The 24,737-nt window shown below is 41.8% G+C and overlaps 1 protein-coding gene across 9 annotated transcripts in view; it reads right to left on the bottom strand.

Moving 5' to 3' along the window:
- Nucleotides 1-320: 320 nt before the first annotated feature.
- RPAP1 (RNA polymerase II associated protein 1) overlaps nt 321-24,737 on the bottom strand; it is a 42,572-nt gene continuing 18,155 nt past the window's right edge. For all 9 annotated transcript variants that reach the window (XM_086748456.1, XM_086748460.1, XM_086748459.1 and 6 more), the window contains 18 exons: nt 23,916-24,031; nt 23,424-23,522; nt 22,858-22,959; nt 21,901-22,068; nt 19,445-19,627; nt 17,530-17,664; nt 17,178-17,357; nt 15,227-15,384; nt 13,896-14,075; nt 12,913-13,114; nt 10,868-10,977; nt 8,535-8,730; nt 7,521-7,670; nt 6,926-7,068; nt 4,884-5,688; nt 2,618-2,794; nt 1,926-1,982; nt 321-932 (listed from right to left, as the gene is read on the bottom strand). In XM_086748456.1, coding sequence (XP_086604582.1) covers nt 777-932; nt 1,926-1,982; nt 2,618-2,794; nt 4,884-5,688; nt 6,926-7,068; nt 7,521-7,670; nt 8,535-8,730; nt 10,868-10,977; nt 12,913-13,114; nt 13,896-14,075; nt 15,227-15,384; nt 17,178-17,357; nt 17,530-17,664; nt 19,445-19,627; nt 21,901-22,068; nt 22,858-22,959; nt 23,424-23,522; nt 23,916-24,031 — 3,317 coding nt within the window. In that variant the 3' untranslated portion in view covers nt 321-776. The remainder of the gene's footprint in view (nt 933-1,925; nt 1,983-2,617; nt 2,795-4,883; nt 5,689-6,925; nt 7,069-7,520; nt 7,671-8,534; nt 8,731-10,867; nt 10,978-12,912; nt 13,115-13,895; nt 14,076-15,226; nt 15,385-17,177; nt 17,358-17,529; nt 17,665-19,444; nt 19,628-21,900; nt 22,069-22,857; nt 22,960-23,423; nt 23,523-23,915; nt 24,032-24,737) is intronic.

Here is a 24,737-nt window from a genome sequence, read left to right as displayed (position 1 = left end):
TCAGGGCACTGTATTTGTAGCCCTTGTATCTGAGGCTGCAATACAGAATTTGGATGTAAAAGTGGATCAAATCAGAAACTTTTAAAAGTAGGTTTAAGCTTAGGAACTCCACTTTAAAATTTTAATTACATTCCCATCTTCTCAGAGGGCAACCAATACATACTCTACTTAAACAAGCAGACAGCCAAGGCAGGATATCCAGTGTTTGTATCACTGCACTAGGAACTATTATTTTTTAGAGGTCTGACACAATATGTCTGTGTGACTGATTGTATGCATAGAACACTGTCCTGGAGAAACTGCTTGTATATTTAAAAAAATAATAATAAAAAAAGCTCTCGGCATCAGCTTCTTCCCTGCTGTATTGTCATTCTATTTGCAGGGGATAGTGTGGGGAAAGGACCATTCAAAACTCAGGGTACAAAAAAGCAAGGGAAAGATCTGAAGAAGACAGGCATCATCTTGAGAACCCAGTGTCTCCAGCCTATCTGAACGAAACAGCTTTTCCACTTCCTTCAGTTTATTCAACAGTCCAGTGCTTCTCAGGCACATTCTCACCTTCTCCGTAGAGAAGCAGAACAACCTGAAAGATAATGGAGGAAAATGCTCCAGCATCCATCATGGAGAGGCCACACACATATTGCCGTATCTTGAGATGTGTATTGCTCTGCAGGCAAGACACTGCAACTGTCTGAAGTACACATAGTTTCATCAGTGAGGCATAAACTGAGCTCTTTGATTCTTCGCCTTGGCCCTCTTCTTGCACAAGTGGTTTGCTATGAGACTGGCACTGCTGCATTCTCTTTATTTCCTTTCTGTGTCACCATCTGCAGGTACTTCAGTCGCATGGGAGGGAGCTGCTCATAAAGGTCGAATCCCAAAGGGCTCTCTGCATTCAGCAGTCTGTAGTAGAGTAGGTGCTTTTTCAAGGTCTGAAGAAAGAAAGAGCAGCCATTAAGCATGTCTAAAAAGAATCTGATATTTTCCACCATGTCTCCAATACAACCTAGTAACCTGCCAAATAGTACAATTCCATCATGCCCGACATATTTAATTGTATCATCTTCAATATAAGAGCTACAAAAAGTGAGTTTCTTCCAAGAAACTCCATGGTCTCCTCAACAACCCCTCACAATGACTTCTTGCTGTAAGCCCAAATGGAGTTTTGAGTGGTATCTAAGAATTTACCCTGGATGCTAAACTTAAAGGGCCAAATGACTCAGCTCTGCCACACAAATTATATTGACTCTGGCAAGCTCCCTGAGAAAAAGAGAAATCTTCCATCTATTTTTTATTTTTTGGGGGAAACATCCAACTAAGAGTCAGGGGAGATCACTGCTGACCACCTATTCATAGAATCATAGAATCACATGGTTGGATGGGACCTATAAGATCATCTAGTCCAACCGTCTTCCCACTACCATTGCTGCCACAGCTACTAAACCATATCTTGTAGCTCCTCATCAAGCCGCCTCTTGAACACTGCCAGGGACGGCGACTCCACCACCTCCCTGGGCAGGCCATTCCAGTGCCTGACCACTCTTTGAGAGGAAAAAGTTTTTCCTCACGTCCAATCTAAACCTCCTCTGGTACAACTTGTGGCCATATTCATAGTTGTGGCACAATCATCCCTCTAGGACCTCTCACTATCTAGATAAAATGCTGCTTCGGCAAGAGGCATGGAACAGTACAGGAGATTTGCCTAGGTTCCAGTGGGCTCAGTGGTTTGAGTTCAGTTACTACAAGAACTGGATAACAGTATTTATAGCCATGGCAGGTCAAAATCCTGCTGCTAATCTCCTCTCATTCTCAAACCAGCATGGAAGTTAAATACAAATTTCAAAAGCCAAAAGGTAAATCTGCAAAAGTATCATATCTGAAACACTTAAGTCCCAGTGGCACATACTGAACCTTAGAGATCCTACCTCATCCACCAACAGCCATGTCTTCCGCAGCATGCTTTTCCGAGCAGCATCAGCCTCCTGGGAACAAAACGCATACTTTGCTTCATATCATGCAATGCTACTTTTGCCCACAGGTGTAAAGCACTCCAGGAGGATGCTTTGCTCATTACGATGATGTTCCAAAGAGCAGCTTGTTCCATCAAAAAGGGCTTGAGATAGCTATTGCTTGGATCCTGCCTCTCCTCCTTCCCTTGACCTGAAACTCAGCTGACTTCTCAACCTTCAGGTATAATTGTAGATCAGCAGTGAAACGTTAGCAAAAGTAACCATTGCTAGAGGCCCCAAGGCCACGAGAGGGCTTGCTTGGTTATTGAAGCAAGGTGAAAGGAAAGAGCACTCTGCACCTTAAGATTGCCCCGAGCAGAGGCTAAACCTATTACAAGCTCTCTCTGCCTAATCACCTCCCTCATCCTCTCTGCTTCACACTTCCCCTCGTACCATAGCCCACCTAATTGTTGGCTTCAAAGGTTTATGTAGGATTGGCTACCATTAATGCAAGTGCTTTAGAGTATAATGAACAAGAGCTGCTGTCCTTGTCTCGTACATAGATTCTCAAACAGCTGACCAGTCCTGAAGCCACAATGGGACCCTTGGGAAGCGCAGATGCAAAACCCAAAGCTCCCAGCCCTGAGACTCTGCTATCCATTACCTACCTGCGTTGTGCTGTCTTGGGAGAAAATAAAGCTGTTCACATGAGCCACAGCCACCACGTAAAGAACAGGGCACCAGCTGTGGCGTAGTGCACCAGTGACCAGCGTTCGGAAGTAGAGTCGCAGGAGGTTCAAGTTATCCTCAGGAGGGGACGTGTATTGCTCAAGAGGCACAGGAAACTGCAACAAACCCACCCAGAGGCAAGATTACAATTTTTGTCAGGGTCTAAGTAGTGAGGGGAAGTTCATGACTTCAGGGTGCCCTTCCCAAGCTGTTTGTGTGTGCACTCCCATATAACACGATGTACACCTTGGTGGCATGACCCCCATTTGGAACAGAGCTGTTACTGCCCACACTGACTAATGTGACATGCCTTTGGCAAAGCACCCCCAAGACCTCTTCACCTTTATGGAAAGAGGTTTTACTGGTTATAACTGCAGTTGCTTTTTGGCACAGGTAAAAAGAGTGATTTCAAAGTGAGGAGACAGAGTACTTTCAACTGCACTGCATCCCGCTAATGTACCAGAGAGGCTTACACTAACCCATGCATTTAGCCACAGCCACATGTGTGTGTGCCAGAGTCAATGTTAAATAAAGTTTCCAACATTTTCTGACTTCACTGTTTAGTTTCAAAAATAGGTTTGAAAAGCTTTTAATAACAACTTAGTTGTGTTTGCTACTCCTCTCCCCAGAAGTCCAATTGTTATTCTTCTCAATTCTCTAGGCCTAAAATATTTAAATATTTATTTATTTAAATATTAAATATTTTACTTCAGAGCATCTTCTTTGTACAATTAAAGACAATCATTGATTTTACTCAGTTTGAAAGGCAGTCTGCCCACTGGGGTGTTTTTAACTCAACTTAAGACAAAAAGGGAAAAAACCCAAACAAGCAAGACCTCCCCAAGTGATCTTGCTCAAATTTTCCAACACATTTGTTTTCAAGCAACACAGCAATTAAAATATTGTTCAAAGTATTTGGCATTTAAAGATTTCTAAGCACGTGAAAAACAATCTGCTTTGAAATGTTCTCCATTGTACCATATGCCACAATTCTGAGGGATCTGCTGTTGAGGGATCAAGACATAATAAAGGGATCAAGATCAAGAATCAAGGCTTTCATCTGGAATACAGATGTTCGGCTCTGTTCCTACATATATTTGTGGAACTGGAATACAGACAGCGAAGGGCTACTGGGAACAATCAAGAGAACAGAGAGCTTACCATAAGAAGCAGGCCAGAATATCTTTGTTTACCTGGCTTAAGAAACAAAGGCTCATCTGTCCATAATGATACAGAAAAACTGACTGTAGGGCTACTACAACCAGAGCAAAAGCACTGCAACCACACAATGGAAAGCACTGATCTCATGTAAACTGCTGTTATTTGGAAAAAAATTTTGAAAGGTTATATTTGTATTAGCAAACTTTACGCTTGATCAAGTATTGTCTGTCAACAGACACAAAACTTAAAGCCAGCTAAATTCCATCTCTTGTGCTCTGCTCATTCAAAAGTAATGTAGTCCTGCACTTGATAGATCAAATTTTCTCACTGAGTTACTCAGCAAAGCACAACTCCAGTATAACTAAATGTGAAAATGCATGGTTGAGAGGGAAAATTACTGTTTTTCTGTGCAGTGGGCAAGGAAAAGGTTCTCACCAAGCTGAGAAAAGACTTATTCAAGGGAAAGATAATTGCTGGCAGAAGAACATGGGGTGCAGACTAGCCCTTCATACATACAGGCCATAAATTAGAAGGAGGTTCTTAATCATTAGACCAAGCAGGGCGTGGGACAGTTTCCACTGAATGATTTCACAGCTCCTGCCCTCCATATATACACACTATTTGCTCTCAAAACAAAGTTCAACAGGTTTCTGAAAATGAGTATGAGACAAGGGCCTGCACCTACAGGGGCTGGAGTCTGTTCTTCAGACTTACAATCAAGTTGTTTACAAAAAAAAACACAAACAAAAAACCTTCCAGAAGTAACAGTAACCAAAAAACATATACACTGCTGTCACGGCCCCAAATCAAAAGAACGTTGCTCCCCATTTTCATTCTACTTTACATTCCATGCATTGGACTTTCTTCAGAGAGAATGAAAGGCTTCCAAGCAAAGAAAGTATGATCATTCTACTGGAGAAGGAGAGATGAGGAAGAAGGTGAAGTACTGGGAAGATGCTCAAATCAAGGCTGGAGAAACACAGGCAAGAACCCAGTAAACCCAGAAATATGCAGTAACAGGCAACTACCACAAGCCAGGATTACCTGCTGGAGCGGCACTCCCAGTGCCCGCAGGATACTTGTGTGCTCCCCAAAAACAGAAAGACGCAGATGAACGCTGAAACGTTTCTGTAGAGGTAGAAGAACAAAGACTCCAAAGAGTGGATCTCCAAAGGAGACACCTTCAAACTGCTCCAGGAGACTTATATAGAGATCATGGAAGGACGCCAAACCAGGGAGAGGAGCATCCAGGTTCAAGGAGTCCAGTGCCTTGGGTTGGCAATACATAGACAGAAGGGCAGCTGTGTGGCGGTGGATCGGTGCTTCTAGAAAGAGGTCACCGCCTGTGAGGAAGACACACATAAGCCGTGCAAGTTTGGCAGCAGCAGGGATGCTCTGAAGGGTTTTAGCACGCCAGGTTTCTAGCAACAAGACCCACTGCAGGTTCCAGGTCACAGTGTTCACGAGATCAAGTGGGAGAGAGTTCAGTACAGCCCCACGTGTCTCTGCATTAGTCACTTTGTTGTAGAGGCTGATAAGCGGTAGGAATGGCCAGTCTGAAGGCAGGATGGGCCCTTTGACCTCAGGAAGCAGCATTGACTGGATGAGGTAATTGCGTCCTTGGTAGGATGCTTGAGAACGCCTAAGGGCAGGCTGCAAGTGAACAAAATGAGAAAGGTAGCAGGAACGGATGAAAGGCAGATTCTGGTACGATTCTCTCAGCAAGGCACCACGAGTAGCCTTTGAAAAAAATGCTGCCGCAGAGCCAGGCTGTGCCAGTTTGGCACTGGTATCCAGATGCAGGATATCAGAGAAGTCAGCTGCCTCTGGCCCTCCAGCTTTCCCTTCACTGTAAGATAAAGAAGATAAGAAACAAAAAACTCACCACAAAATATCAAACAAACAAAACATCACAGAAATTCATCTCTACAATCTTCCTGGATGAGGGAGAGCAGTATACGTACAGCACTCGCGGCACTTTCTAAATACTGAGTGTCTGTAAAGCATCAGCTATCCTGGTATTTATAGGGAATTCACAGAACTCCATTTGGAGTTAGCTACACTAAGGCCTTCCCATGAAAAACCTCCACACAATGCCAGCAGTCTGGCACATAGCCTGCAACGCCTTGTCCAGAGAGGCAGTCTACTTACCAACACAGCTGTCAAGGTGTTGAGATGAAATACCGCCTATCATATAAGGTCTACATGAACCAGTAAGACAATTCTCGAAACAGTAGCTTTGCAGCTGGCAGTGACAAGGTCAGGGGGACCATACAGACTGATAGTTTGAAACTGGGGGTGAGGGGTGCCACGATCTCAGACCAGAGACTGACCATGGTCTCAAATTACTTGCAAAGTTCTCACAAAATGGTAACTCTATAGCAGGTATTTGTAAAATAAAAAAAAAAAAAAACAACCCAAACCCAAAACAAACAAACAAAAAACCCCCAAACCAAAACCCTACACATCAAAAAAACTCCACAACACAACATGCAAACCCACCCACAAACTTTCCTTCTTTCAGGAAAACTACAGGATCTTGCAGCACCTTGGTCCAACCTCCTAGTGGGATGTACTATGGCAAATTTCAAAGAGATTGTTATGAACAAAATAAACGGCTACCATTTTCTTGGCCAGACATGGGAGGCTTCACATTTGAGATGCTCATGATTTCTTCCAGTGCCAATTGGAAGATACCACAGTTGACAAATCAGCAAAAATTTGTGTAAGAACTTGTATAATAAGGGTTTGAAGAAAATTTAATCAGCTTCCCAGGCTATTCCTATGTATTTTCTAGACTTGCTAATCTCAGGACAGCAAAGGCTGGGCCTTAGTGAGAATCAGTTCTATCAGGAATCACAGGACTCCTGCTACAGAGGAGATCAAAAGGAACTGGTCATATTTCTCAACATTGGTACATCGGAGAGAAACCTGCAACCACACTGCTGGTCTGATTAGAAGCCTGGAGAATATGCCAGTGAGTAACAAACTTGAATACAGGCCAAAAATTATGAACATGTGCTTTTTCAATTTTCCCAAGTTTTCCCATGTACCAGACTACAGAGAGGAAAAAATGCAAAGCTTACGGAAGAAACTCTGGATTAAAGGCAAGATCCAGTAGGACCTCGTAAGCCAGATGTTCACTCCCTGGCAACAGACGACTTAGCAATGCCATGGCAACACAGTGATGGAGAGAGGCGTGCTGGGCATAGTCTGGACAAGTGCCTGCCTGTACAGGAAACAAAATAAATAAAAGCATTGTATCATTTGTCAATAAGGCAATCAACAAGGATAAGAGGGTCAACTGAGACATAAATCTCGCTGGAAAGTGAGAGACTGAGGCAGACTGCAAGAACTGTCAGCATGCATACTGAGATCTTTCTGCTTCCCCTGACTGTCTTAGATAGTCACACATCTTTTTAGCAGCACACTTGAAAACTCTGTTCTCCCTTCTAGCCCAAAAGACAGGCCAAAATATCATTTTGCCATCCAAAGTATTTTGGATCTAAATCCCCACATCAGTAACTGTAAATATATTAATTGAAGAGTCACCAGACCTAAGTCAGATATGAGAAAGAATATGGATGCAAAGATCAGCTGCCAGTCTGACACACTGAGCTGGAGAGGCCAGGATGAAGTCAATTCCTCAGGTGAAAGAAATGAAAGGACAAATAAAGATACCATTCTCTGAGCCAATGCCAGCACAAAGTACTGCAGATGATATTCATGGCGCAGGATCCATGCAGATGAGGGAGTTACAGAGGGAGGTCTGGTCTGCCAGCTTTGATGCAGATAATCCTTTAAGCCTCTGAAGTCCAACACAGAGCTGTACTATAAAGGAATCAGAAATGGAGACAAATACTACTAAAGCAGTTCGTGCTTGGGGGAAAGTAAAACATAGGCCTCTTCAAGGCCTACCAAAAGGGATATTTAAAAATAGTCTGATAAATATCTGCTTTTCTGCCTCAAGTCTCACCCCGCATCCATCATGACCACCCCCACTACAGGTAACCAATCGTCACTGCCTACATTCTCCATAGTGCTTTGTAAGGCAGAAGTTTGCTGAATGGCTTAAGAAGTTCTTCTCTCATCTGGCCAGATACCGCTATTGGTAATTGGTCAGCTAATTCAACAAAAGATGACAGAGAGGAAGGCTTTGAGAAAGCTTATGCAAGGTACTCCATCTCTCTAGGGCTCTGACATTTCCCCTTCAGAGTTTGCACTCTTGCATGATTCTCATTCTAAAAATTCAGGGCAACCAGAAGTGGAAAAAACCTCTTCAGCCACTATAGCACTCATTCTCTTGTTTAACTTTATTCCGTTTTTCTTTGTTAGGTACGCTTCAACCATCCCTTTCCTCCTCTGACACTCAGGTATTTTGCTTAGCTAAACAAACGTTATTTAACCCTTCTCAACATTCTTTACAAATACATCCTTTAAGTGTCATCATCATTCATCACCTGCTCTATAATTCCAGCTTCCCAGTGTCAACTGGATATTGGAATTCAAAGACAGAAGATACTTTTCAGATCTTTGTCCCACCTGTTACTTCTCTCTGTAGTACTTGGATATTTTAAAAATAAAAATACACAATTCCTTTTTAATAGTCCTACTAACATCACTTAAGCCTGGAAACCTCCCTCACAAGTATATCATCATTTGCCTAGAACTTACAGAGAAAAAGTCTGTTCTCACCTTGCTGGTCAGGCCTTTGTGAATGTGAGTGATGCTATTGATGAGAAACAGGAGGGCAGTGAGGAAGGGGAAAGGTGACTTGGAACCAACCAGACTCAGAGGAGGTTTGCCTCCAGTGCAACTCAGAGATGCAATGCTGGAGACAGATTCTGGTGCTGGGGAACAGGACAGAGGGTTGCACAAAGCAGAACACGGCCTGTGTGAACAAATAAAGAGAGAGGGGTCAGGTCAAAAGCACTCATACTGCTGAAGAATTACCTTGTAGGAATGTTACTATCTGAACTGTGCCACACATTGCAGTAAAATGGAAGTTCTGAAGACTGCGCAAGAAAAAAATCTAGTATCACAGTTCGACAAGTAGGCACCATCACCACACAAGCTAATGCCAGTGAGCTATCATGAATTCTAATTTTCAGCTAAATTGTTCGTGATGTGCAGAAATACTGATGCACTGATGCATCTCTAATGTCAAACATTTGAAAGCATTTGGTGTTGATTAAAAAAAAAAAATTACACATTTCCCCAAGTACATACATAAACCAGGCTAACAAAGCTGCCCACCCACTCAAGACATTTCAACTGGCAGGCAAAGCCAAAAAGCCAGCTTATATTTAAAACTGGCATTGCAAATATGCTGCCCCTTATGTACTCATGAAATGTGTATTTTTTAAGTCTATTCAGAAGGAACCCAGCTTTAATGTACGTGACATGACTGCACGTACCACTCTGGGTGTGTGTGCTCACACTCTGCGGGCGAAATGAGAACTTTTCACTCCAGCAGTGCTTACGGGGCCCACACTAGACATACCATGTCTGTACAGGCGAGACCGCTAGAAGGAAGCATATTGCTCAACGGTAATGGGCAACAGGGCAAATCCTGTCAAAGATCCATATTGTTACTCTATGACAGAGAATTAATTCTTCAAATGCATTGCTCTTCTTTCCACTTGCATTACCATGTAAAAGATGTGTGAACACATCTGGGGCTCAAAGAGTACCCTGAACTCCTCACCCTAATCTGTCCAGAATGTTCAGAAAAGACTGTCAAAATATTAAAGGCAGAGATTAGCTGACTCTTCATTTTTACAGGCCAGTGTTAAGAACAGACTAGGAGAACTCTTGCTGATGAGCTTTTACAGCCTGACCAAACCCATTTTTTTCAGACCTCAAGCACAGGCAGGAATGAGTCTACTGAGTGCCATTCTGCTGGAAGCTTTGGTGCTAAGAGCTTCAGACCTCTCAGTCATGAAAGAACATGAACCAGACTGTTTAGTGACCATTCAAATACCACTTAAAACAAAAGATTTCAAGTGCTCCTTTTATCAGATGTTCTCAAAAGCAGCTGGATATCTCCCTGACTACAAGTTCATAGACTCATAGAATGGTTTGGGGTGGAAGGGACCTTTAAAGGCCATGTAGTTCAACCCCCCTGCAAGGAGCAGGGACACCTCCAACCAGATCAGGTTGCTCAGAGCCTCATCCAGCCTGGCCTTGGATGTTTCCAGGGATGGGGCATCCACCACCTCTCTGGGCAACCTGTTCCACTGTTTAACAACTCTCATTGTAAAATTTTTTTTCTTTATAATCAAGTCTGAATCTACCTCCCTCTATGTTAAAACTCTTATCCCTCATCCTGTCACAACAGGCCCTGCTGAAGAGTCTTTCCCCATCTTCCTTATAAGCACCCTTCAGGTACTGGAAGACTGCTATAAGGTCTGCCGGGAGCCCCTCTCCAGAGGATTGATAACAGGCTAGTAGGGTGGCTCCCTCTACAGCAGAAAGACAGAATATCTGCAGTGCTTAACAGTTCCCAGAGCTGGAGACAAAGTTTATGCTACCCACATGTCTGAAAGAGTTTAGTATCTGGCCTTTCACTTTCCTGCAGGGGCTTTCAAAGCCTTAGTGAAGCCCTGCAGGAGCATAAAGATAAGAGCCTAATTGAAATTAAGAAAGACTCAAATTGATTTTACCTTTTTTTTTTTTTTTTAACCAGTGAAACCAAAGAGGAATCAAAGCCAAGGGGTAACTAAAAATCAATCTGAAATGGATATGAAAAACACAGCTACATGGAAGGGCAGAGATCCAGACCCTGCAGAAGCACTAGTAGGAAAGGAGGAACTGGAGAACCTCTGTGGCCATCACCCTTTTTGCTGTGAGGGGAGAGAGGACAAAGCAGGGTGTAAACAGAGCCCTACTGCATTCTAATTGACACATATGGGTCACATATGTACAGGGGAAAGAGATGGGAGGGGAAAAACTGACGCACAGTGGAGTATAGAAATGAGGTTCCTTTAGCTTCTGGCAACAGCATCTTAGCAGTGAAATTATTTTACCTGAGTAAGTCCCACATGCTGTGTACAGCTGGCTGGCTGAGAAGGGGCTGCAGCACCTCAGATGTCAAACGTTCCAGTTCCTCTAAGCAATCAATTGGATTGATTGATGGCTGCAGAAGACGTGGAGAAAGACAGGAAAAGATGGTGGATGAAGGCATTCCAGTGAGGGCAAGAAGACAGGTCGATTTAATTGCTTTCTCTGCATTTATTATCTTTTCGCCAGACCACATCACTTACATAGTGGTACTACTCTAGGTTAGAGCTGGCCTCACTGCTGGTAGTGTAGAAGCTGAGAGCTGGCACTTCAAGGTGTTCTTGCACTCAAGTATTAAAATGCATCACAGAGATTTCTTAATTGGCTGGAAGTCAGGTATGGGATTCTTGGGATCAAGATTCCCTAAATGAAAACTTGCCCTAAGTGGCTAAACCCCCCTTCCCCATACCATTTATGGGCTGGTCTTTTCATTTAACTTGAAGATGACACAAAGGTGATCACAACTAGCCTAGGAAAGCAGAGTGGCATCATGAGGGTCACCAAAAAATTATTTAAAAAAAAAAAAAAATCAACTGTATAAAGTGATTGACCTACCCCTCAAAGCATGACTGTGGATGAACACTGCACAGAGGAGGATCTGTGGTTTTTAGAGAACCATCCAAATTCTTCCGACCCTAGTAAGCAATATTCCAGGTTGAAGGAACATGCTGGCAAATTTTAATGTTCTTTCCCTTCATTAGAATGCTGCTTTAGGATACAGAAATACTCATTTCTATAACATAAAAATCTATTTCTCCCCCAGGTGAAATCCCCCTCCAGAAATCAGTAAAATCTACATGAAGATGTTAATCTTAGTTCTTAGTAGTCCAACAAAAATATTCCAAGGAGGTCCCAGTACCTAGTTACTATAAAAGTTGATTTTTTTTTTTTTTGCACTAGTCCATTCAAATATGCTACATGCAATTGTTTTTTCCTTTTTTTAATCAGATCAGCAAACCACATGTAGATTACTGAACTTCTTTTTAAGTGGAAATAAACAAATCTTATGTCATAGTTCAAGACTTAAGAAATTACTTTGTCAGCCACTCTTCCAGTATATCTATACAGGTTGAAAAAGAATATTAACCTCTTGGTTATCCTGGTCTCTTATGCTCAGGAACTAATGACAGCATGTGAAGGATACTACCAGACTTCGGGGCACTGAAGACATCTACTGGCAGTTTCCACCCCAGCCACAACTAACAACCTCAGTTGCTTTGGGCAAGTTTCAGAGAAGTTGAGGAATTGTGAATAACTACAGCCATTAAATTACCCTTACACCTCAAAAACAGCTCTTCCAGGTCAGAACTCAGGCATGTCAGCTGGACAGTAAAGAGGAAACTTGGATTTATCTTTAGAACATGAAACTTTAAGGTAGCTAAAGCATAAGATATTATTCTTCACATCACACACTCATGTGTCACCTTCAGAAAATTCACTTTAAAAGATACTACAACAGTAACTGGGTTACAGAATTTGACCCTGAATGTCAGTGGGGCAGCAAATAAATTTATCTTTATTGTTTCCTATCCAAAGTTCATATGGCATGACCCTCAACACTCAATCTTCAAACTAAATTATTGCAGTGTAGCTGTCCACATGTAAGCTCTCAAGCAAATGCAAAAAAAAAAATGTGCAACTTGACTTAGCCCACAAGGAGAAAGTACTGCCAAACTAAATTAGGTCATAATTGCTTCACACTTTGGATCTCTGCAGTAAATCAGAACAGTCACAGCACTACCACATACCTTGATTGAGACTCTGAGTCCAAAGGGAAAAAGGACAAGACAGACAGTGACATTTGGCACTGCTAATGTGAAGGATCAGGAGATTTATCTGACCCTAAATGCCACACAGCCTAGATATGAGCTGTCGTAAACAAAATGTAGTCCTCAGCTAGATGCCTCAGCATCCATCTTTTTCAGCATTGTCTGTAAGTTCAGGTTTTCAGAGGTAATACAAAAGCTGATACTGGTGAGATGAAAGGAAACGCTGTATTTTCAGGCCTTACCTGTTGGCTGCAAGCACTGTAATAAACTGCCAAGTAGATCACATAAGTTGTGGCCAGTGGTTGGAGAGTCTGCCAAGTTTCCGTCTGGGATATCTCCTGGAGGAATTTTTTCAGATTGGTCTCAAGGAAGGGCTGTAAGCCTGACACTTGATTCCATGCTACTGGAGGAGGTGGAATCTGTTCACTGTCTTCTGAGCTATTACTGAAACACAACGGAAGAACGACACAGGATATAGCAAATACGTCTCAGAAACAATTGCCTCTCTAAATCATCATTTTTAGTAGCAAGATTTCCAATTGCTTCCAGTAGTCTGGAAGGTGACACTCAACAACAGCACAAGGGGAAAGAAGTCTGCACATTCCCACAGACCAGACCAAATCAATTTAGGCAGAAGGGATTAATGAAGAAGCTACTCATGAAAGCTGAAGTTTCTTCACCTGCACTACTCTGTCCTTGGGCTGTGCTCTAGTTTCACCAGACACGCTACCTTAGTATCCAGCTTTAGTTAAATAGTTTCTTGCTTTTCACCAGAAAAAGTACTTATGTCCAGCAAATTCTACTGCTTTGATGTCTATCAAAACCAATAATCTATTAATTTATCATCTTGATCTCTGCAGAGATGTTCTTTCCTCCAAACCTCAGGGAGGTTACTTTCTTTTCCCCAAAGGGAAGGTTAAAGGACCTTCCTGCTCCTTTCCACGGGGCATTTGGACTTTCCGCACTGCCCTTCTGCCCCATAGCTGAATGTAGATTTTTACTCCTGCCTCTTACCAGGCTAGCAGGCATACAGCTATGTCAGACAATACACCTTCTGACTTTGTATCAGAGGGAATAGACCCCACCATGCAGAGATTCACACGTGGGACAGTACAGCATCCAAAGTGAAGGAAAAAGAGGCAATAGCCAGGTCTCTAAATCAGAGAGAGGGAAGACAGGACACCAAATACTTAGATACACAGAACTGGTGACAGAGAGGGCCTACCTGCTCAGCTTGGCCTGCAACTCTGCCGTGTACCCTGCTGTTTGAGTCACATGTGTTAGCAGAGTAACTACTGCCGCAGCTCGCTGGATAGACAACTCAATCACAGGGCTCTTCCCATGGCAAGTGCTAAGCAACTCAGGCAGGGACTGCAGTATCCTCACCAGCACAGGGTAGAGATCTCTGTAGTATGAATCACAGAACAGATGAAGTTGGAAAGGGTCACTGGAGATCACCTGTAGTTCAACTCTCTGCTCAAGCCAGGTCAGCTAGAGCAAGATTGCCCAACGTCTAGGTGGACTTTGAATGTCTTCAAGGATGAACAGTCCACAATCTTGCTGTGCAACCTGCACCACCACCAAAATAAAAATAATAAACAGACATGGAAAAAAAGATGACAGAAGATAAATACTGTCATTCCAAATTAATCTGAATTGGACCTACCTAGTACCCTGCCTCCAAGCATTCTGATAATCTCTTGGAAAAAAATACTTTTATTTTATTCTTGTTTCCCTAGTTCTCAAATTTTCAGTCAAAGTATCCACAGTTATTATCATGCCAATTTAAGGAATGTTCTGATGTTTCTCTTTCTTCAACATTATCTACGGTGCTAAAAAATTATATACAGTTTTTACTCTTTATTAACCGATACACCAGATTGGCCTGGAGAACACAAAATGCTGTTGCAGAGAGAGAATGTCCCTTGTGAAAATTAATACTGGCCTCCCTTTTACTCCTCTGAAAAGCAACTCCATAGCCATCTCTGTGCTTCCAAGTCAGTGCAATTATAGCAAGAAGATTCAATGCCTGAGGTTGGTCAGACTTATCCCAGTGCAGACTGTGGCAGTCAAGCCCAAGAAATTGTACTGAACCGAAAAGTCGATGCAGCATGCAGTTTGTCTACATCAGTCTGCCTCACTTAGCGTGCATGCTGGTGACTGCTGCCCACAGACTGCCTTTAGATCATCAGATTCAATCCCAGGTGTGCTGCAAAATAAATGTCTTGATGTTACACAAGCACAGATTATTCATGCCTTCAAGGGAAAAAAGATGCAGCTCTAAAAAGTTAGGGTGATCTCCCATAGTAAAGAGGACAACAACAAAATACCACTGTTTAAACACAGGAGATAACGCTACCACAAAAGGACAATACTCAACACAAATACCTTTAGAAACTGTGAGCTTTACTGCAAGGAGGCCAGAGAAATGGAGGTAAGACTCCTTGAAGGGAATAGAGACTGAGCTTGGAGATCCTTATATTTGCCCCTCTGGAACAGGATGTGCATTGTCTCTGTTGTGCCCCCCACCCCCATTTCTCTAGCTTTGGACTGTACCTGTAGAGATCACAGGCCTGACCGTAGGCAGCTGCCACAGCCCACAACCGGAAGGCTTCAGTGCTTAGCCTGATGGCTTCTTCCCTTGGCAGAAGCAGATCCAGCGGGTCTTCAGCTATAAACCGGCTTAACCGACTTTTCATTTCATATTTGTTAAACTGTAAACCAAACAAACAAAAAAGAAAAGAACAAGCAACAAAAAAGACAAAGGGATAAGAGGCATCAGTTGCATGCATCATTATCTCATTACTCAGATACACCAAAAGAGCTGCAGATTCCAGTTCAGCTCATTCTAAACTCCTCTTGCACTGTTAAAATCTGTCTTTTTCTTGTGTAATCTTAAGGAGTGTACTACAAAGGATCAATAAATGGTCAATGGCTATTAAGAGAGAAGTATTCCTGGAAGGAATGCTTAGGTCTTATCTAATCCATTCCTAAAACAAATCAACTACACCTAAATCATTCCTGACAGAGGTTTGTCTAGCCCACACACACACTCTTGTTCTGGATGCTCTCTGCAGCATTTAACTGATTTATAAAAAGTACATGATTATCCTTAAGTAGTCATAAATAGAACTCTATTAGTCAAGATTGCATGTAAAGATTATCTCATGAAAAACACTGTATACAAAAGTACTGAATTGATGGCAATATTCTTTTTGGGAGGTCACAATAAATGGCTTTCAGAGGTCATACAACCTAAATCTTTCTAAGATTCTGTGTTTATTTTATAAAAAGGGTACCTCCTGCCTATTATACAAGATTATAGAATTTTGGTGCCTTGGAAATGTTCTGAGGTTATTTTAGTATTGAATTAAGGATGACATGACTCATTTGCAGTTCTCTAGAAATAATTTTTATCCTCCCCAACAACTGGATATTTTTGCTTAACCATAGAAAGAGCTTCTCTTCCCCTCTCCCACACATACAAAAGCGTGTGCGTGCTCTGTCTAAACAAATGAGATGACAATGTCTTTTACGCAACACAAGGACATATTACAGATTATTTAAAATTCAAATGCTTTAGAGACATCTTGTAGGGAAATCAATTCACACCAGCAAGAAAGCAAAGGAGCTGATGAATCAAACTATGAATTCTGACACCCCTCCTACAGAACAGAGGGCAGTCAAATTTACTTCCAGAGGAGCAAGATGGAAAAATTATGTTGTTAGATAAAATAAATTCCTACATTGACTATTTTTATTTGTTTTTTGTTTTTTAATTTTCTTCCATTCCCATGTTTAAGTGCCTGTAACAAGCCATATGAGAGTACAACAGAACCCAAGTCTGAGTGGCAGGAACCTTGTAAGCAGTTCTTACGTGCCTTGAAACACCTAAAGTACACAAAACCTGAAATAAAGCAAGATACAGAGATTTTCTGTATGTTCCTAGCACCACTTACACCCTTTAAATATCCCACTATCCATTATTAGCACATTATTCTATGTATTTTATAGCACAGACTGGTGGTGTTCCGCTGATGTTAGCCATTTCCTGGATGGCAATTTATTAGATGCTATTAACAATACTGAACCAAAACCCCTAAGAGGTGCTTATTGCACTGTAATGGGTGCTGCTCTTCGTAGATGTTATGCATTTATAGCATCAGTGCGACGACCTACCTGAGTGAACACAATTATCTCTGAAGTGGAATACCTGTCCAGAAGTAGGTAAGAGGGGCTGGAAATATTGATAAATGACCTCAGAGTTAAGACAAATGAATGGCAGGAAAGTTCAACCAAGGGCTTGAGACAGCTCTTCTACTGGCACATAGCAGAAGGCATCACTGTCAACAATTCCTTCAAAACACACATATGCACCTTCTTCACAATGATAATTTCAGCTTCAGCTCAGAGTCACCTCCAATTAATCCTCTATCTTTACTTAGAAAGTAAGGTACAGAAAACAAAGGCCTTTGCAATCAGAAAAGCTCTTCTGAGAATCACTCACCAGCCTGGCTGCTGCATTTCGGCCTCCAGATGCCAACACTCTAATGAACTTCATAGCAGTGGCACAAGCCACTCCATGGAGGCTGGTGAGTAAACACCCTGGTTCAGCCACTTGGGGATCCCACTGAGTAGGAAGAAATTCCCTGACAATGGTCTCAATCAACCGAGGACAGTCAAGCAGCTGCAAAGAAATAGCAGGCAGCACAAATATTTAGAGATATGCAATTATACAGATATGCAGAAGATAGGCAAAACACTCAAGTTTTCTAATTTCCTCGCCACAACTGCTTCTTGCTTCCCTTTTAAAAATCTTTCTTTACTATTCCGGAGCTCCTGTACAATGGGAGATTTACCTGGCTGCATGCTTCAGAGGAGTGCCTTGCTATGTGGGTGAGGATGTGCAGTATATCCAGGACTACTGCTGGAACAGGTCGTACCACCTCCAGGATGTACCTCAGCCGGTGCTGGATCCGAGTCCTCAAAAGCCCCTGAAAGGTTGGGGGGGGGGGGGGGGGGCGGAAGGGCAAGAAATCCATTAAGCTCTAAACGATTGCTCTCTGAACGGCAGTTGCTGGAAGACAAAGGCAGATTCAATTACATCTGCTGGAGAGAGAAAGTTTTACAATTACCAGTGGGAAAACAAGGACATAAGTTTCTGATTTGCCAGTACGCTAGCAAATGAGCAAGAGTTAGCTCAAGAGAGCAGGAACAACTGAATTTCTGTTCTGAATCAGAGCACTGGTGGGGCTTGGATACTTGTGTTTTCCCGAGTATGAAACTGTAAGTAACAGGGAATAGGAAAACAACTTTCCCTATAAAGGACTACCAAAACCAAATGTGGCTGAAAAGGGTTCTCATGTTCCTTGAACCATTTTGGCTAGACACCACCTCCACCTAAGGCAGCACTCTGATAATAGCTGCTATGTCAGAGAAAACAGATGGAAGCAGAAAACAGACACCAATTCCTATTTTGCAGTAGGAAAAGAGAGATGCAGAGAGATTATGTAATTTTTATTCTATGGTTCACAGAGCAGGATCACTAGTATTGGTGCTAGGAAACAAAACTTCCGTTTCAGTGACAGCGTTATGCAGTCCTAGTTCTGGGAAAAGGCAGCTCCATAACACCCGAGTTCATAGTACTGATCCTTTTAAAAAGTTGCAGCCAAGCAAGGCTGTAGTTCTAGGCCTGACAGAGTTCAGCTCCTAGTTTAAATACTCCTTTTCCAACTGTGTGGAGTAATAGGGTTGTAACAGGCAATAAGCAGGTGTGAAATGGAATTTCACAACTGTAACAGTGGAGAATTTTATCCCAGATATCTTCTGAGTTCAGGCCACTTGGAACAAGTTAAAATCCATTATACTGAATCACAAAACTGCTTCCAGAATCACAAACTGACCTCATCTTTTTTGTCTACAACTCTTTTGTTAAGCTTTTTAAACAGTGTGACCTAGTAGAATACATCTGGAATCATGAAGCCTCTAAACAAGACCAAATGCCCACGTACAGCAATTCACGTTCCCAGTGAAGCTTATAACCAAGTGCCATTCAAACACAGGCTCAAGCACATGGACTAAGTGATGTGATCACAGCTTTTAATGATTGCAGCAGGCAAGAGAGTTGCATTAGCTCCATCAAAGTTGGGTTTCATATAACAAAAATTGCTATTTTTTGATCTCCTAGCATGAATGTGAGATTAGGTTTAAATATATGGGGGAAATTTCATTCAAATGCTGTAACTCTTTATCTGAGAAATGCAAACATGAAGAATGAAATTGGGGAAATGCTAAGTAGCCACCTTAAGTCAAATACAGAAAGCATGTCATTGTTCAAATCTAACAAGTTCTGAACTATCTAGCTGTAACACTCATGTTTAACTTCACAAAAGTGCATACAGACACTTTAATAATGGCTGGAACCTTTTCACTTTTAGCTCAAGTAACTGAGCTTGAAAATCATGTCTGTATGCAGTCTTTCAGCAAGTCTTACAAGGTCATCAGTGTGCTTGTTGCCAATTTCCCTAGAGGAAGTTAGAGATAATGATACCGAAATCACACAGGTCAAGTCTCAACATTTTTAGAGATCAATAAAATTACCCTCCTGGTAATAGATGACAGAAACATAACATCCAACAATCAGGAAACAGTTCTAATTCTTGTTCAAAATGTTCTTAATAGCATACACAGGAGGGTAGACGTTTCAACAGCACACAAAGCCACCGTGCAGAGCCTATTTTCCTAAACAGATTTGAGGTCTAGCTCCGTGCTTACCTTTACAACATCATATCGGGCCACATCAGGATCTGGCTTGTTTTCATCCTTTAATTTTTTATCATGAGACTTCTCTGTTCCATTTAATTCTTCCTCTTCCTCCTCTTCGTCCTCCTCATTGTTGGGGACAAACGGGAAAGCAGCAATCCCTTGGTACCATGAGAAAGTCCAATCAAGATATTTCTATAAGGAGAGTAAAGGCACCTAAAATAAAACTCTCACAAAGAAATCATGGAAGATAAAAAATTTTCAAGGATGCTTTTGATCACAGAATGCTTTATTGATTCCCACCTAACCCAGGGAAAACAGAAGCACAATAAAGGGTACTCTAAACAAGTAGAATGTGATGCTTTTTCAGGGAAGTGACTTTATCACCAATAGACAGTTGGGAAACCATTAAAACCAACTACTGTAAGGTAAATTAAATTCACTACACAGTTAACAGAAATGTAGCTTAACTGAAAAACATTTAAGATAAAAATAAGTAAACAAACAACTGAGGCTGTTGAAGTTAAACTGGAATTTGGCATTTATTGGCTCTATTCCCATTTCTGGACCTGTGTGAACTTAGGTCACAAATAATACAGAATGATCACGTAAAGACTGGTATGTTAAAGTAAAGGCTGCCTGGTGTATCTGTTCATGTTTGTTTAGCTTTTGTTTGAATACTCTGCAGCTTCAGCAAATAAAAAAAAAAACAACCCTTTATTCTTCACAGCTAATGAGAGGGTTAGATACTCTCATGTACTAGGGCAATACTGTAATAAGTGAGTTTGCAACTCTTCAGAGAGGAGATTGCTCCCATAGCAGCCCTACTTCCCCCAAAATGTTTTAGAATATAAAAGACAGTCAAAATCAATACTTGTATTACTTAATAACTGCTTTAAGTTTCAATTCCCTGAACTGGCAATCAGAAATAACTACCACACTACTCAGAAAATAAGTGGTAGACTTCAACTAAACTCTGAGCTGTTTTGAAAAATTTCAGATGACAGCGCCAAGGAAGTGCAAGTTATTTTCAGACATTGAAAAAAAACAAACAAAAAAAAAAATAAACCCAAACCACCAATATTAAACAAGGTTGGTAAGTGAGTGAATAACATGGTCAGAAGAGACCTGACTTTAGGGGATGAAGTTATGTGCCCATTTGGAATACAGAGTTTGGGAATATAGTCTTCCTTCCACCAAGAGGAGGAAAAGCACAAGACAGAATATCTAGGTCTTCAAATGAAATGTAAAGAAAGGTGCTTCCTTCCCATAGCCATTGATGAATAAACAAAACCTTCAGAGAGCATGATTTTTATATATGTTGATCTTCTGTGTTTATAGTGGGGATAAATCCTGGAGCAAAAGGCCAGAGTTCCAGGCCTGTCCCTTCCTCAGAGACCTTTTGAAACTCAGCAGCAGACTAGGGAGGACTCTCCAATCGAGAAAATTTGGTGTTGAGAGAGTCAGCAATCCCCACTTATACAAGATACCATGCTGCAAGCTTTGACCTGAGAATCAGAACACTGCAGATAGTTAAAAGACAGAGTAATATCAAAAGAAAGAAAAGCATATTAAGAAGCTGATCCATAGCATTAATTATCTAGAGGTAGGGTGGGCAGGACTCATCTAGCAGAACACCATTAGGCTCATAGCTTAGGGCAAGATGTGAAGAAAGCTACCCAGTCCTTCCTTTCTTTTGCCTCCCCACAGGGATAGTTCTAAAGGCCTAGGAGGAGTTGCACAGGGGCTTCTTGAGATCTACCCTCTCTCCTCTATCACAGCCTGTTTGCAGTCTGACACAACAGCAGTTCTCATGGAAGGAACTGAAACACAGACTCCTTCTGTCCAACCAGAAAGATATCTTAATCTTGCTGCTCAGGGCTCTCTAGTATCTCTGAACACCCAAAAGAAGTTTCAATCTTCTAACAGGAGAAAAAGTATCAAGGAGAAACTAGAAACATAAGAAGGTGAAATTAGGTATTTATCACTGTAAGATAAGCACATGAGAACAACAGAAAATGGACAATCGCAGACAAAGAAAACAGCATCATTATGAGGCATTAGGGAAAGCAGGGAAAAATATTTAATCTGGTCAGAAGCTGGAAAACTGCAAAACAAGAAGCCAACAATACAAGAGGTCATATTAAAAAAGCCTAAATTGTATCCATACAGTAGTAGTGGCCTGATCTAGAACGTAAAGATGTCAAAAGGAAGAGGATCTCAGCAGCCTGCACTGAATTTAATCATGGGACAGAGCTAATTCAAACAGGAGAAAAGATGTCTGAATTTCTTAAACTGGGATAACAGACTCCCTTGTTTGTCCCAAAGCACAGCAATGGCAGCCTGTTGACCATTAAGCTAACTCATCCAGCAAGCCTTTGTTCAAGATACTTACCATGCCTTCTCATTCTGATTACTGTAAACAACTCAGCATGAAATCAAATCCAGGCACTTAATGATTGTCTCACCTCATCATCAAGAGACACCAGCAGAGCCCGGAGAGCACCAACAGATGCTGCCATGACATTATCCACTGAATCATCCAGAGAGAAGCGCAGCAAGAAGAGAAACCCAGCATCAAGAAGCAGACGCAGAATGCTGCCCTTCAAGGAGGAAGCAAACTCTCCAGCCTTGGCCTGAAATGTATGCCACACAGAGCCAGTGTTAAAGCTGTCTCATCTCGACTGGGTACTTCTCAACATTCTGTGTGTTCGCCTCTTCCCATTTCTACTGTAAAGCAGCTAAACTGTGTGCAGGTTTTTTTCCCTTTATTTTCTCTTCCTTTCATTCTACACAATCACACAACTCCAGATCCTTAATGCAGGAAATCTTTCTTTCTAAAGTCTGGACCCATCTTCTGACTTCACCCTGTTCTGCCCCACTATTCTTCTCAAAACGAGACTGTTTCTTCTTCTCTGCCTCCACTGCTGTTGGAGGGAAGGTAAGCACTTCCCCTAAAAGTCAGGTGGAAATGTGCATAGAAGTAAATATTCATTTTGCTTTATGCTATTGGCACATCACTCTACGAGTAGGCTGCTTCATTCTCACCTCCTACAGAAAAAGCACATCATGAAGCTGGCTCAGACAACAGGAGTTAAAGGGTCACTGCCAAGGATAGGTTTGTCACAAAAGTAACACCAAAAAAAACCTCCTTGTTGTCCAAAGCAACAACAGAATTGAAGTTGCAGCACTGCTGCTGAACAACACTTGGAAGCATGTCCCTCCAGAAAAACCTGAAACTCTGTTATGCCCAACACTTAACTGTTCTAACAGTAAGGAGATCCTCAGTGAAAAAGAATGCCCTGCTGGCGATTTTGCTCACCTTCATTGAATAGTAGAAAGCAAACAACTAGTACCAGAGAATCTGGGCCCTAATCCACCAGAAGTTTGAATTATGAGGAGAAACTCCATGGAAAGTGATTTACCTTTTGAACAACACGACCCAAGACCTGTAGAGCCAGTGTCCTCTGCTGAATAACTTGGCTGCGAGACAAATGAAAGAGCTCTTGGAGAGAATAACCAGCCCTCTAAATTGGGAGATTAAAAAAAAAAAAAAAAAAGAACAAAAAAACTCAGCTATCAGTATATAGGTAAAAACAGGCCCCTTAAAATAAGATTAACTGTAAAATACTACATAATAGGAGAAACTGCAATGCAATGGTGTTTGTTGCTTTGTGGCAATTGCAAAAGACATTCTAATCACTGATGCGACAGCAGAAAATTTAACTTAAGAAAAGGATGTATGTGCACCTTTTTTTCCAACAACACAGATCCTTAATGGCATTAAAGATAAAAAGTGTTAGTGGAGTCTTCTGAAAGTAACGCAGTTAATGCATGTAGACTCAACTTCTCTTCATGAGTTTGTTTCAAAAGAAAATCACCCATCTACACTTTCCTAAGGTTCTTCTCACTAAGAAACCTCAACACAAAAGGAACCTGTGAAATCAAACACAGAAAATGGAAATGGGTGTGCCCTTTCTATTACACTTACCTCTGCCTCTTCTCCATGGTGATGCAGGCCTAGATGTGTTGGTAAATCAGCATCTGCAGGAATCAGTTCTCCTTTTAAACTGAATCGAGCTTGCATTCCCTATAATAAAAGGGTGCAGGGAGAAAAATATTATTCCTATTGTCTTCCTCTCCACTCATCACTTAAAATACCACTTCTACATCAACTGCTGGAAGTCTCCTTGTCAGGTCTCAAATTCTTAAAAAAAAAAAAAATACTCCCCACTTTCTTTTTTTCTTAGCTTTCAGACTCATTTCATCCCAGATGACAGTTGCTAGACTCTCACTTCCTAGCTCTCTTGAGCACTACAGACTGAATTGACCATGTATTATCCCACCCTGTGGAATCTCTCAGCCTGATGAAATCGTGCAGATTAATAACCAGAGGACTAGTTTTTGAAGCCTTCAAAACTGTTACTGCTGAGAAGCACGATCCAGACACAAACATTAAAAATATCAGTTTCTGCATTCAAACCTTTTTTGTTTTCTTCTGCCGAGGTGAGGGCAAATCTTTCATCCATTCCAGCTTCTCAAACTCCACATTGTCCATGTGAATCCATTCCTTCTTGGGCTTCACAGGCAGATCATCATCTTTGTAGGGAGAAAAAACAATCAGTCTTACCTTCTAAAGCAGGGATGCCCCCAACATAAGAAGGACATGGACCTGTTGGAGAGGGTCCAGAGGAGGGCCACAAAGATAAGAGGGCTGGAGCACCTCTCCAATGAGCACAGGCTGAGAGAGTTGGGGCTGTTCAGCCTGGAGAAGAGGAGGCTCCGGGGAGACCTGATAGCGGTCTTCCAGTACCTCAAGGGGGCCTACAGGAAAGATGGGGAGAGGCTGTTCAGTAGGGCCTGTTGTGACAGGACTAGGGGTAACGGTTTCAAAACAGAAAAAGGTAGATTTAGATTAGATATTAGGAAAAAGTTTTTTACAGTGAGGGTCGTAGAGCACTGGAACAGGTTGCCCAGAGAGGTGGTGGATGCCCCATCCCTGGAAATGTTCAAGGCCAGGTTGGAGAGGGCTCTGAGCAACCTGATTTGGTTGGAGATGTCCCAGCTCTTTGCAGGGTGGTTGGACTAGATGACCTTTGAAGGTCCCTTCCAATCCAAAACATTCTATGATTCTATGATGAAAATACTACTCTCTCTTTGACAATCTACTTGGCTTAAGAACTGCATCAAATATAGGATTCATTTAAAATAAGAAGAAAACAATTTTCAAACTGACTGCTGGCTGATTCTTAAACATCAAAGGTTTAAAGCTGTTTTCATCTTTCATGAGCCCTAGAAGAGGAAG

Source organism: Chlamydotis macqueenii, chromosome 5 (assembly GCF_036417535.1).
Source record: "Chlamydotis macqueenii isolate bChlMac1 chromosome 5, bChlMac1.mat, whole genome shotgun sequence".
In the NCBI taxonomy this organism is placed as follows: Eukaryota; Metazoa; Chordata; class Aves; order Otidiformes; family Otididae; genus Chlamydotis; species Chlamydotis macqueenii.
Note: the sequence above shows the minus strand (reverse complement) of the source record. Positions and strands in the feature narration are given on the sequence as shown.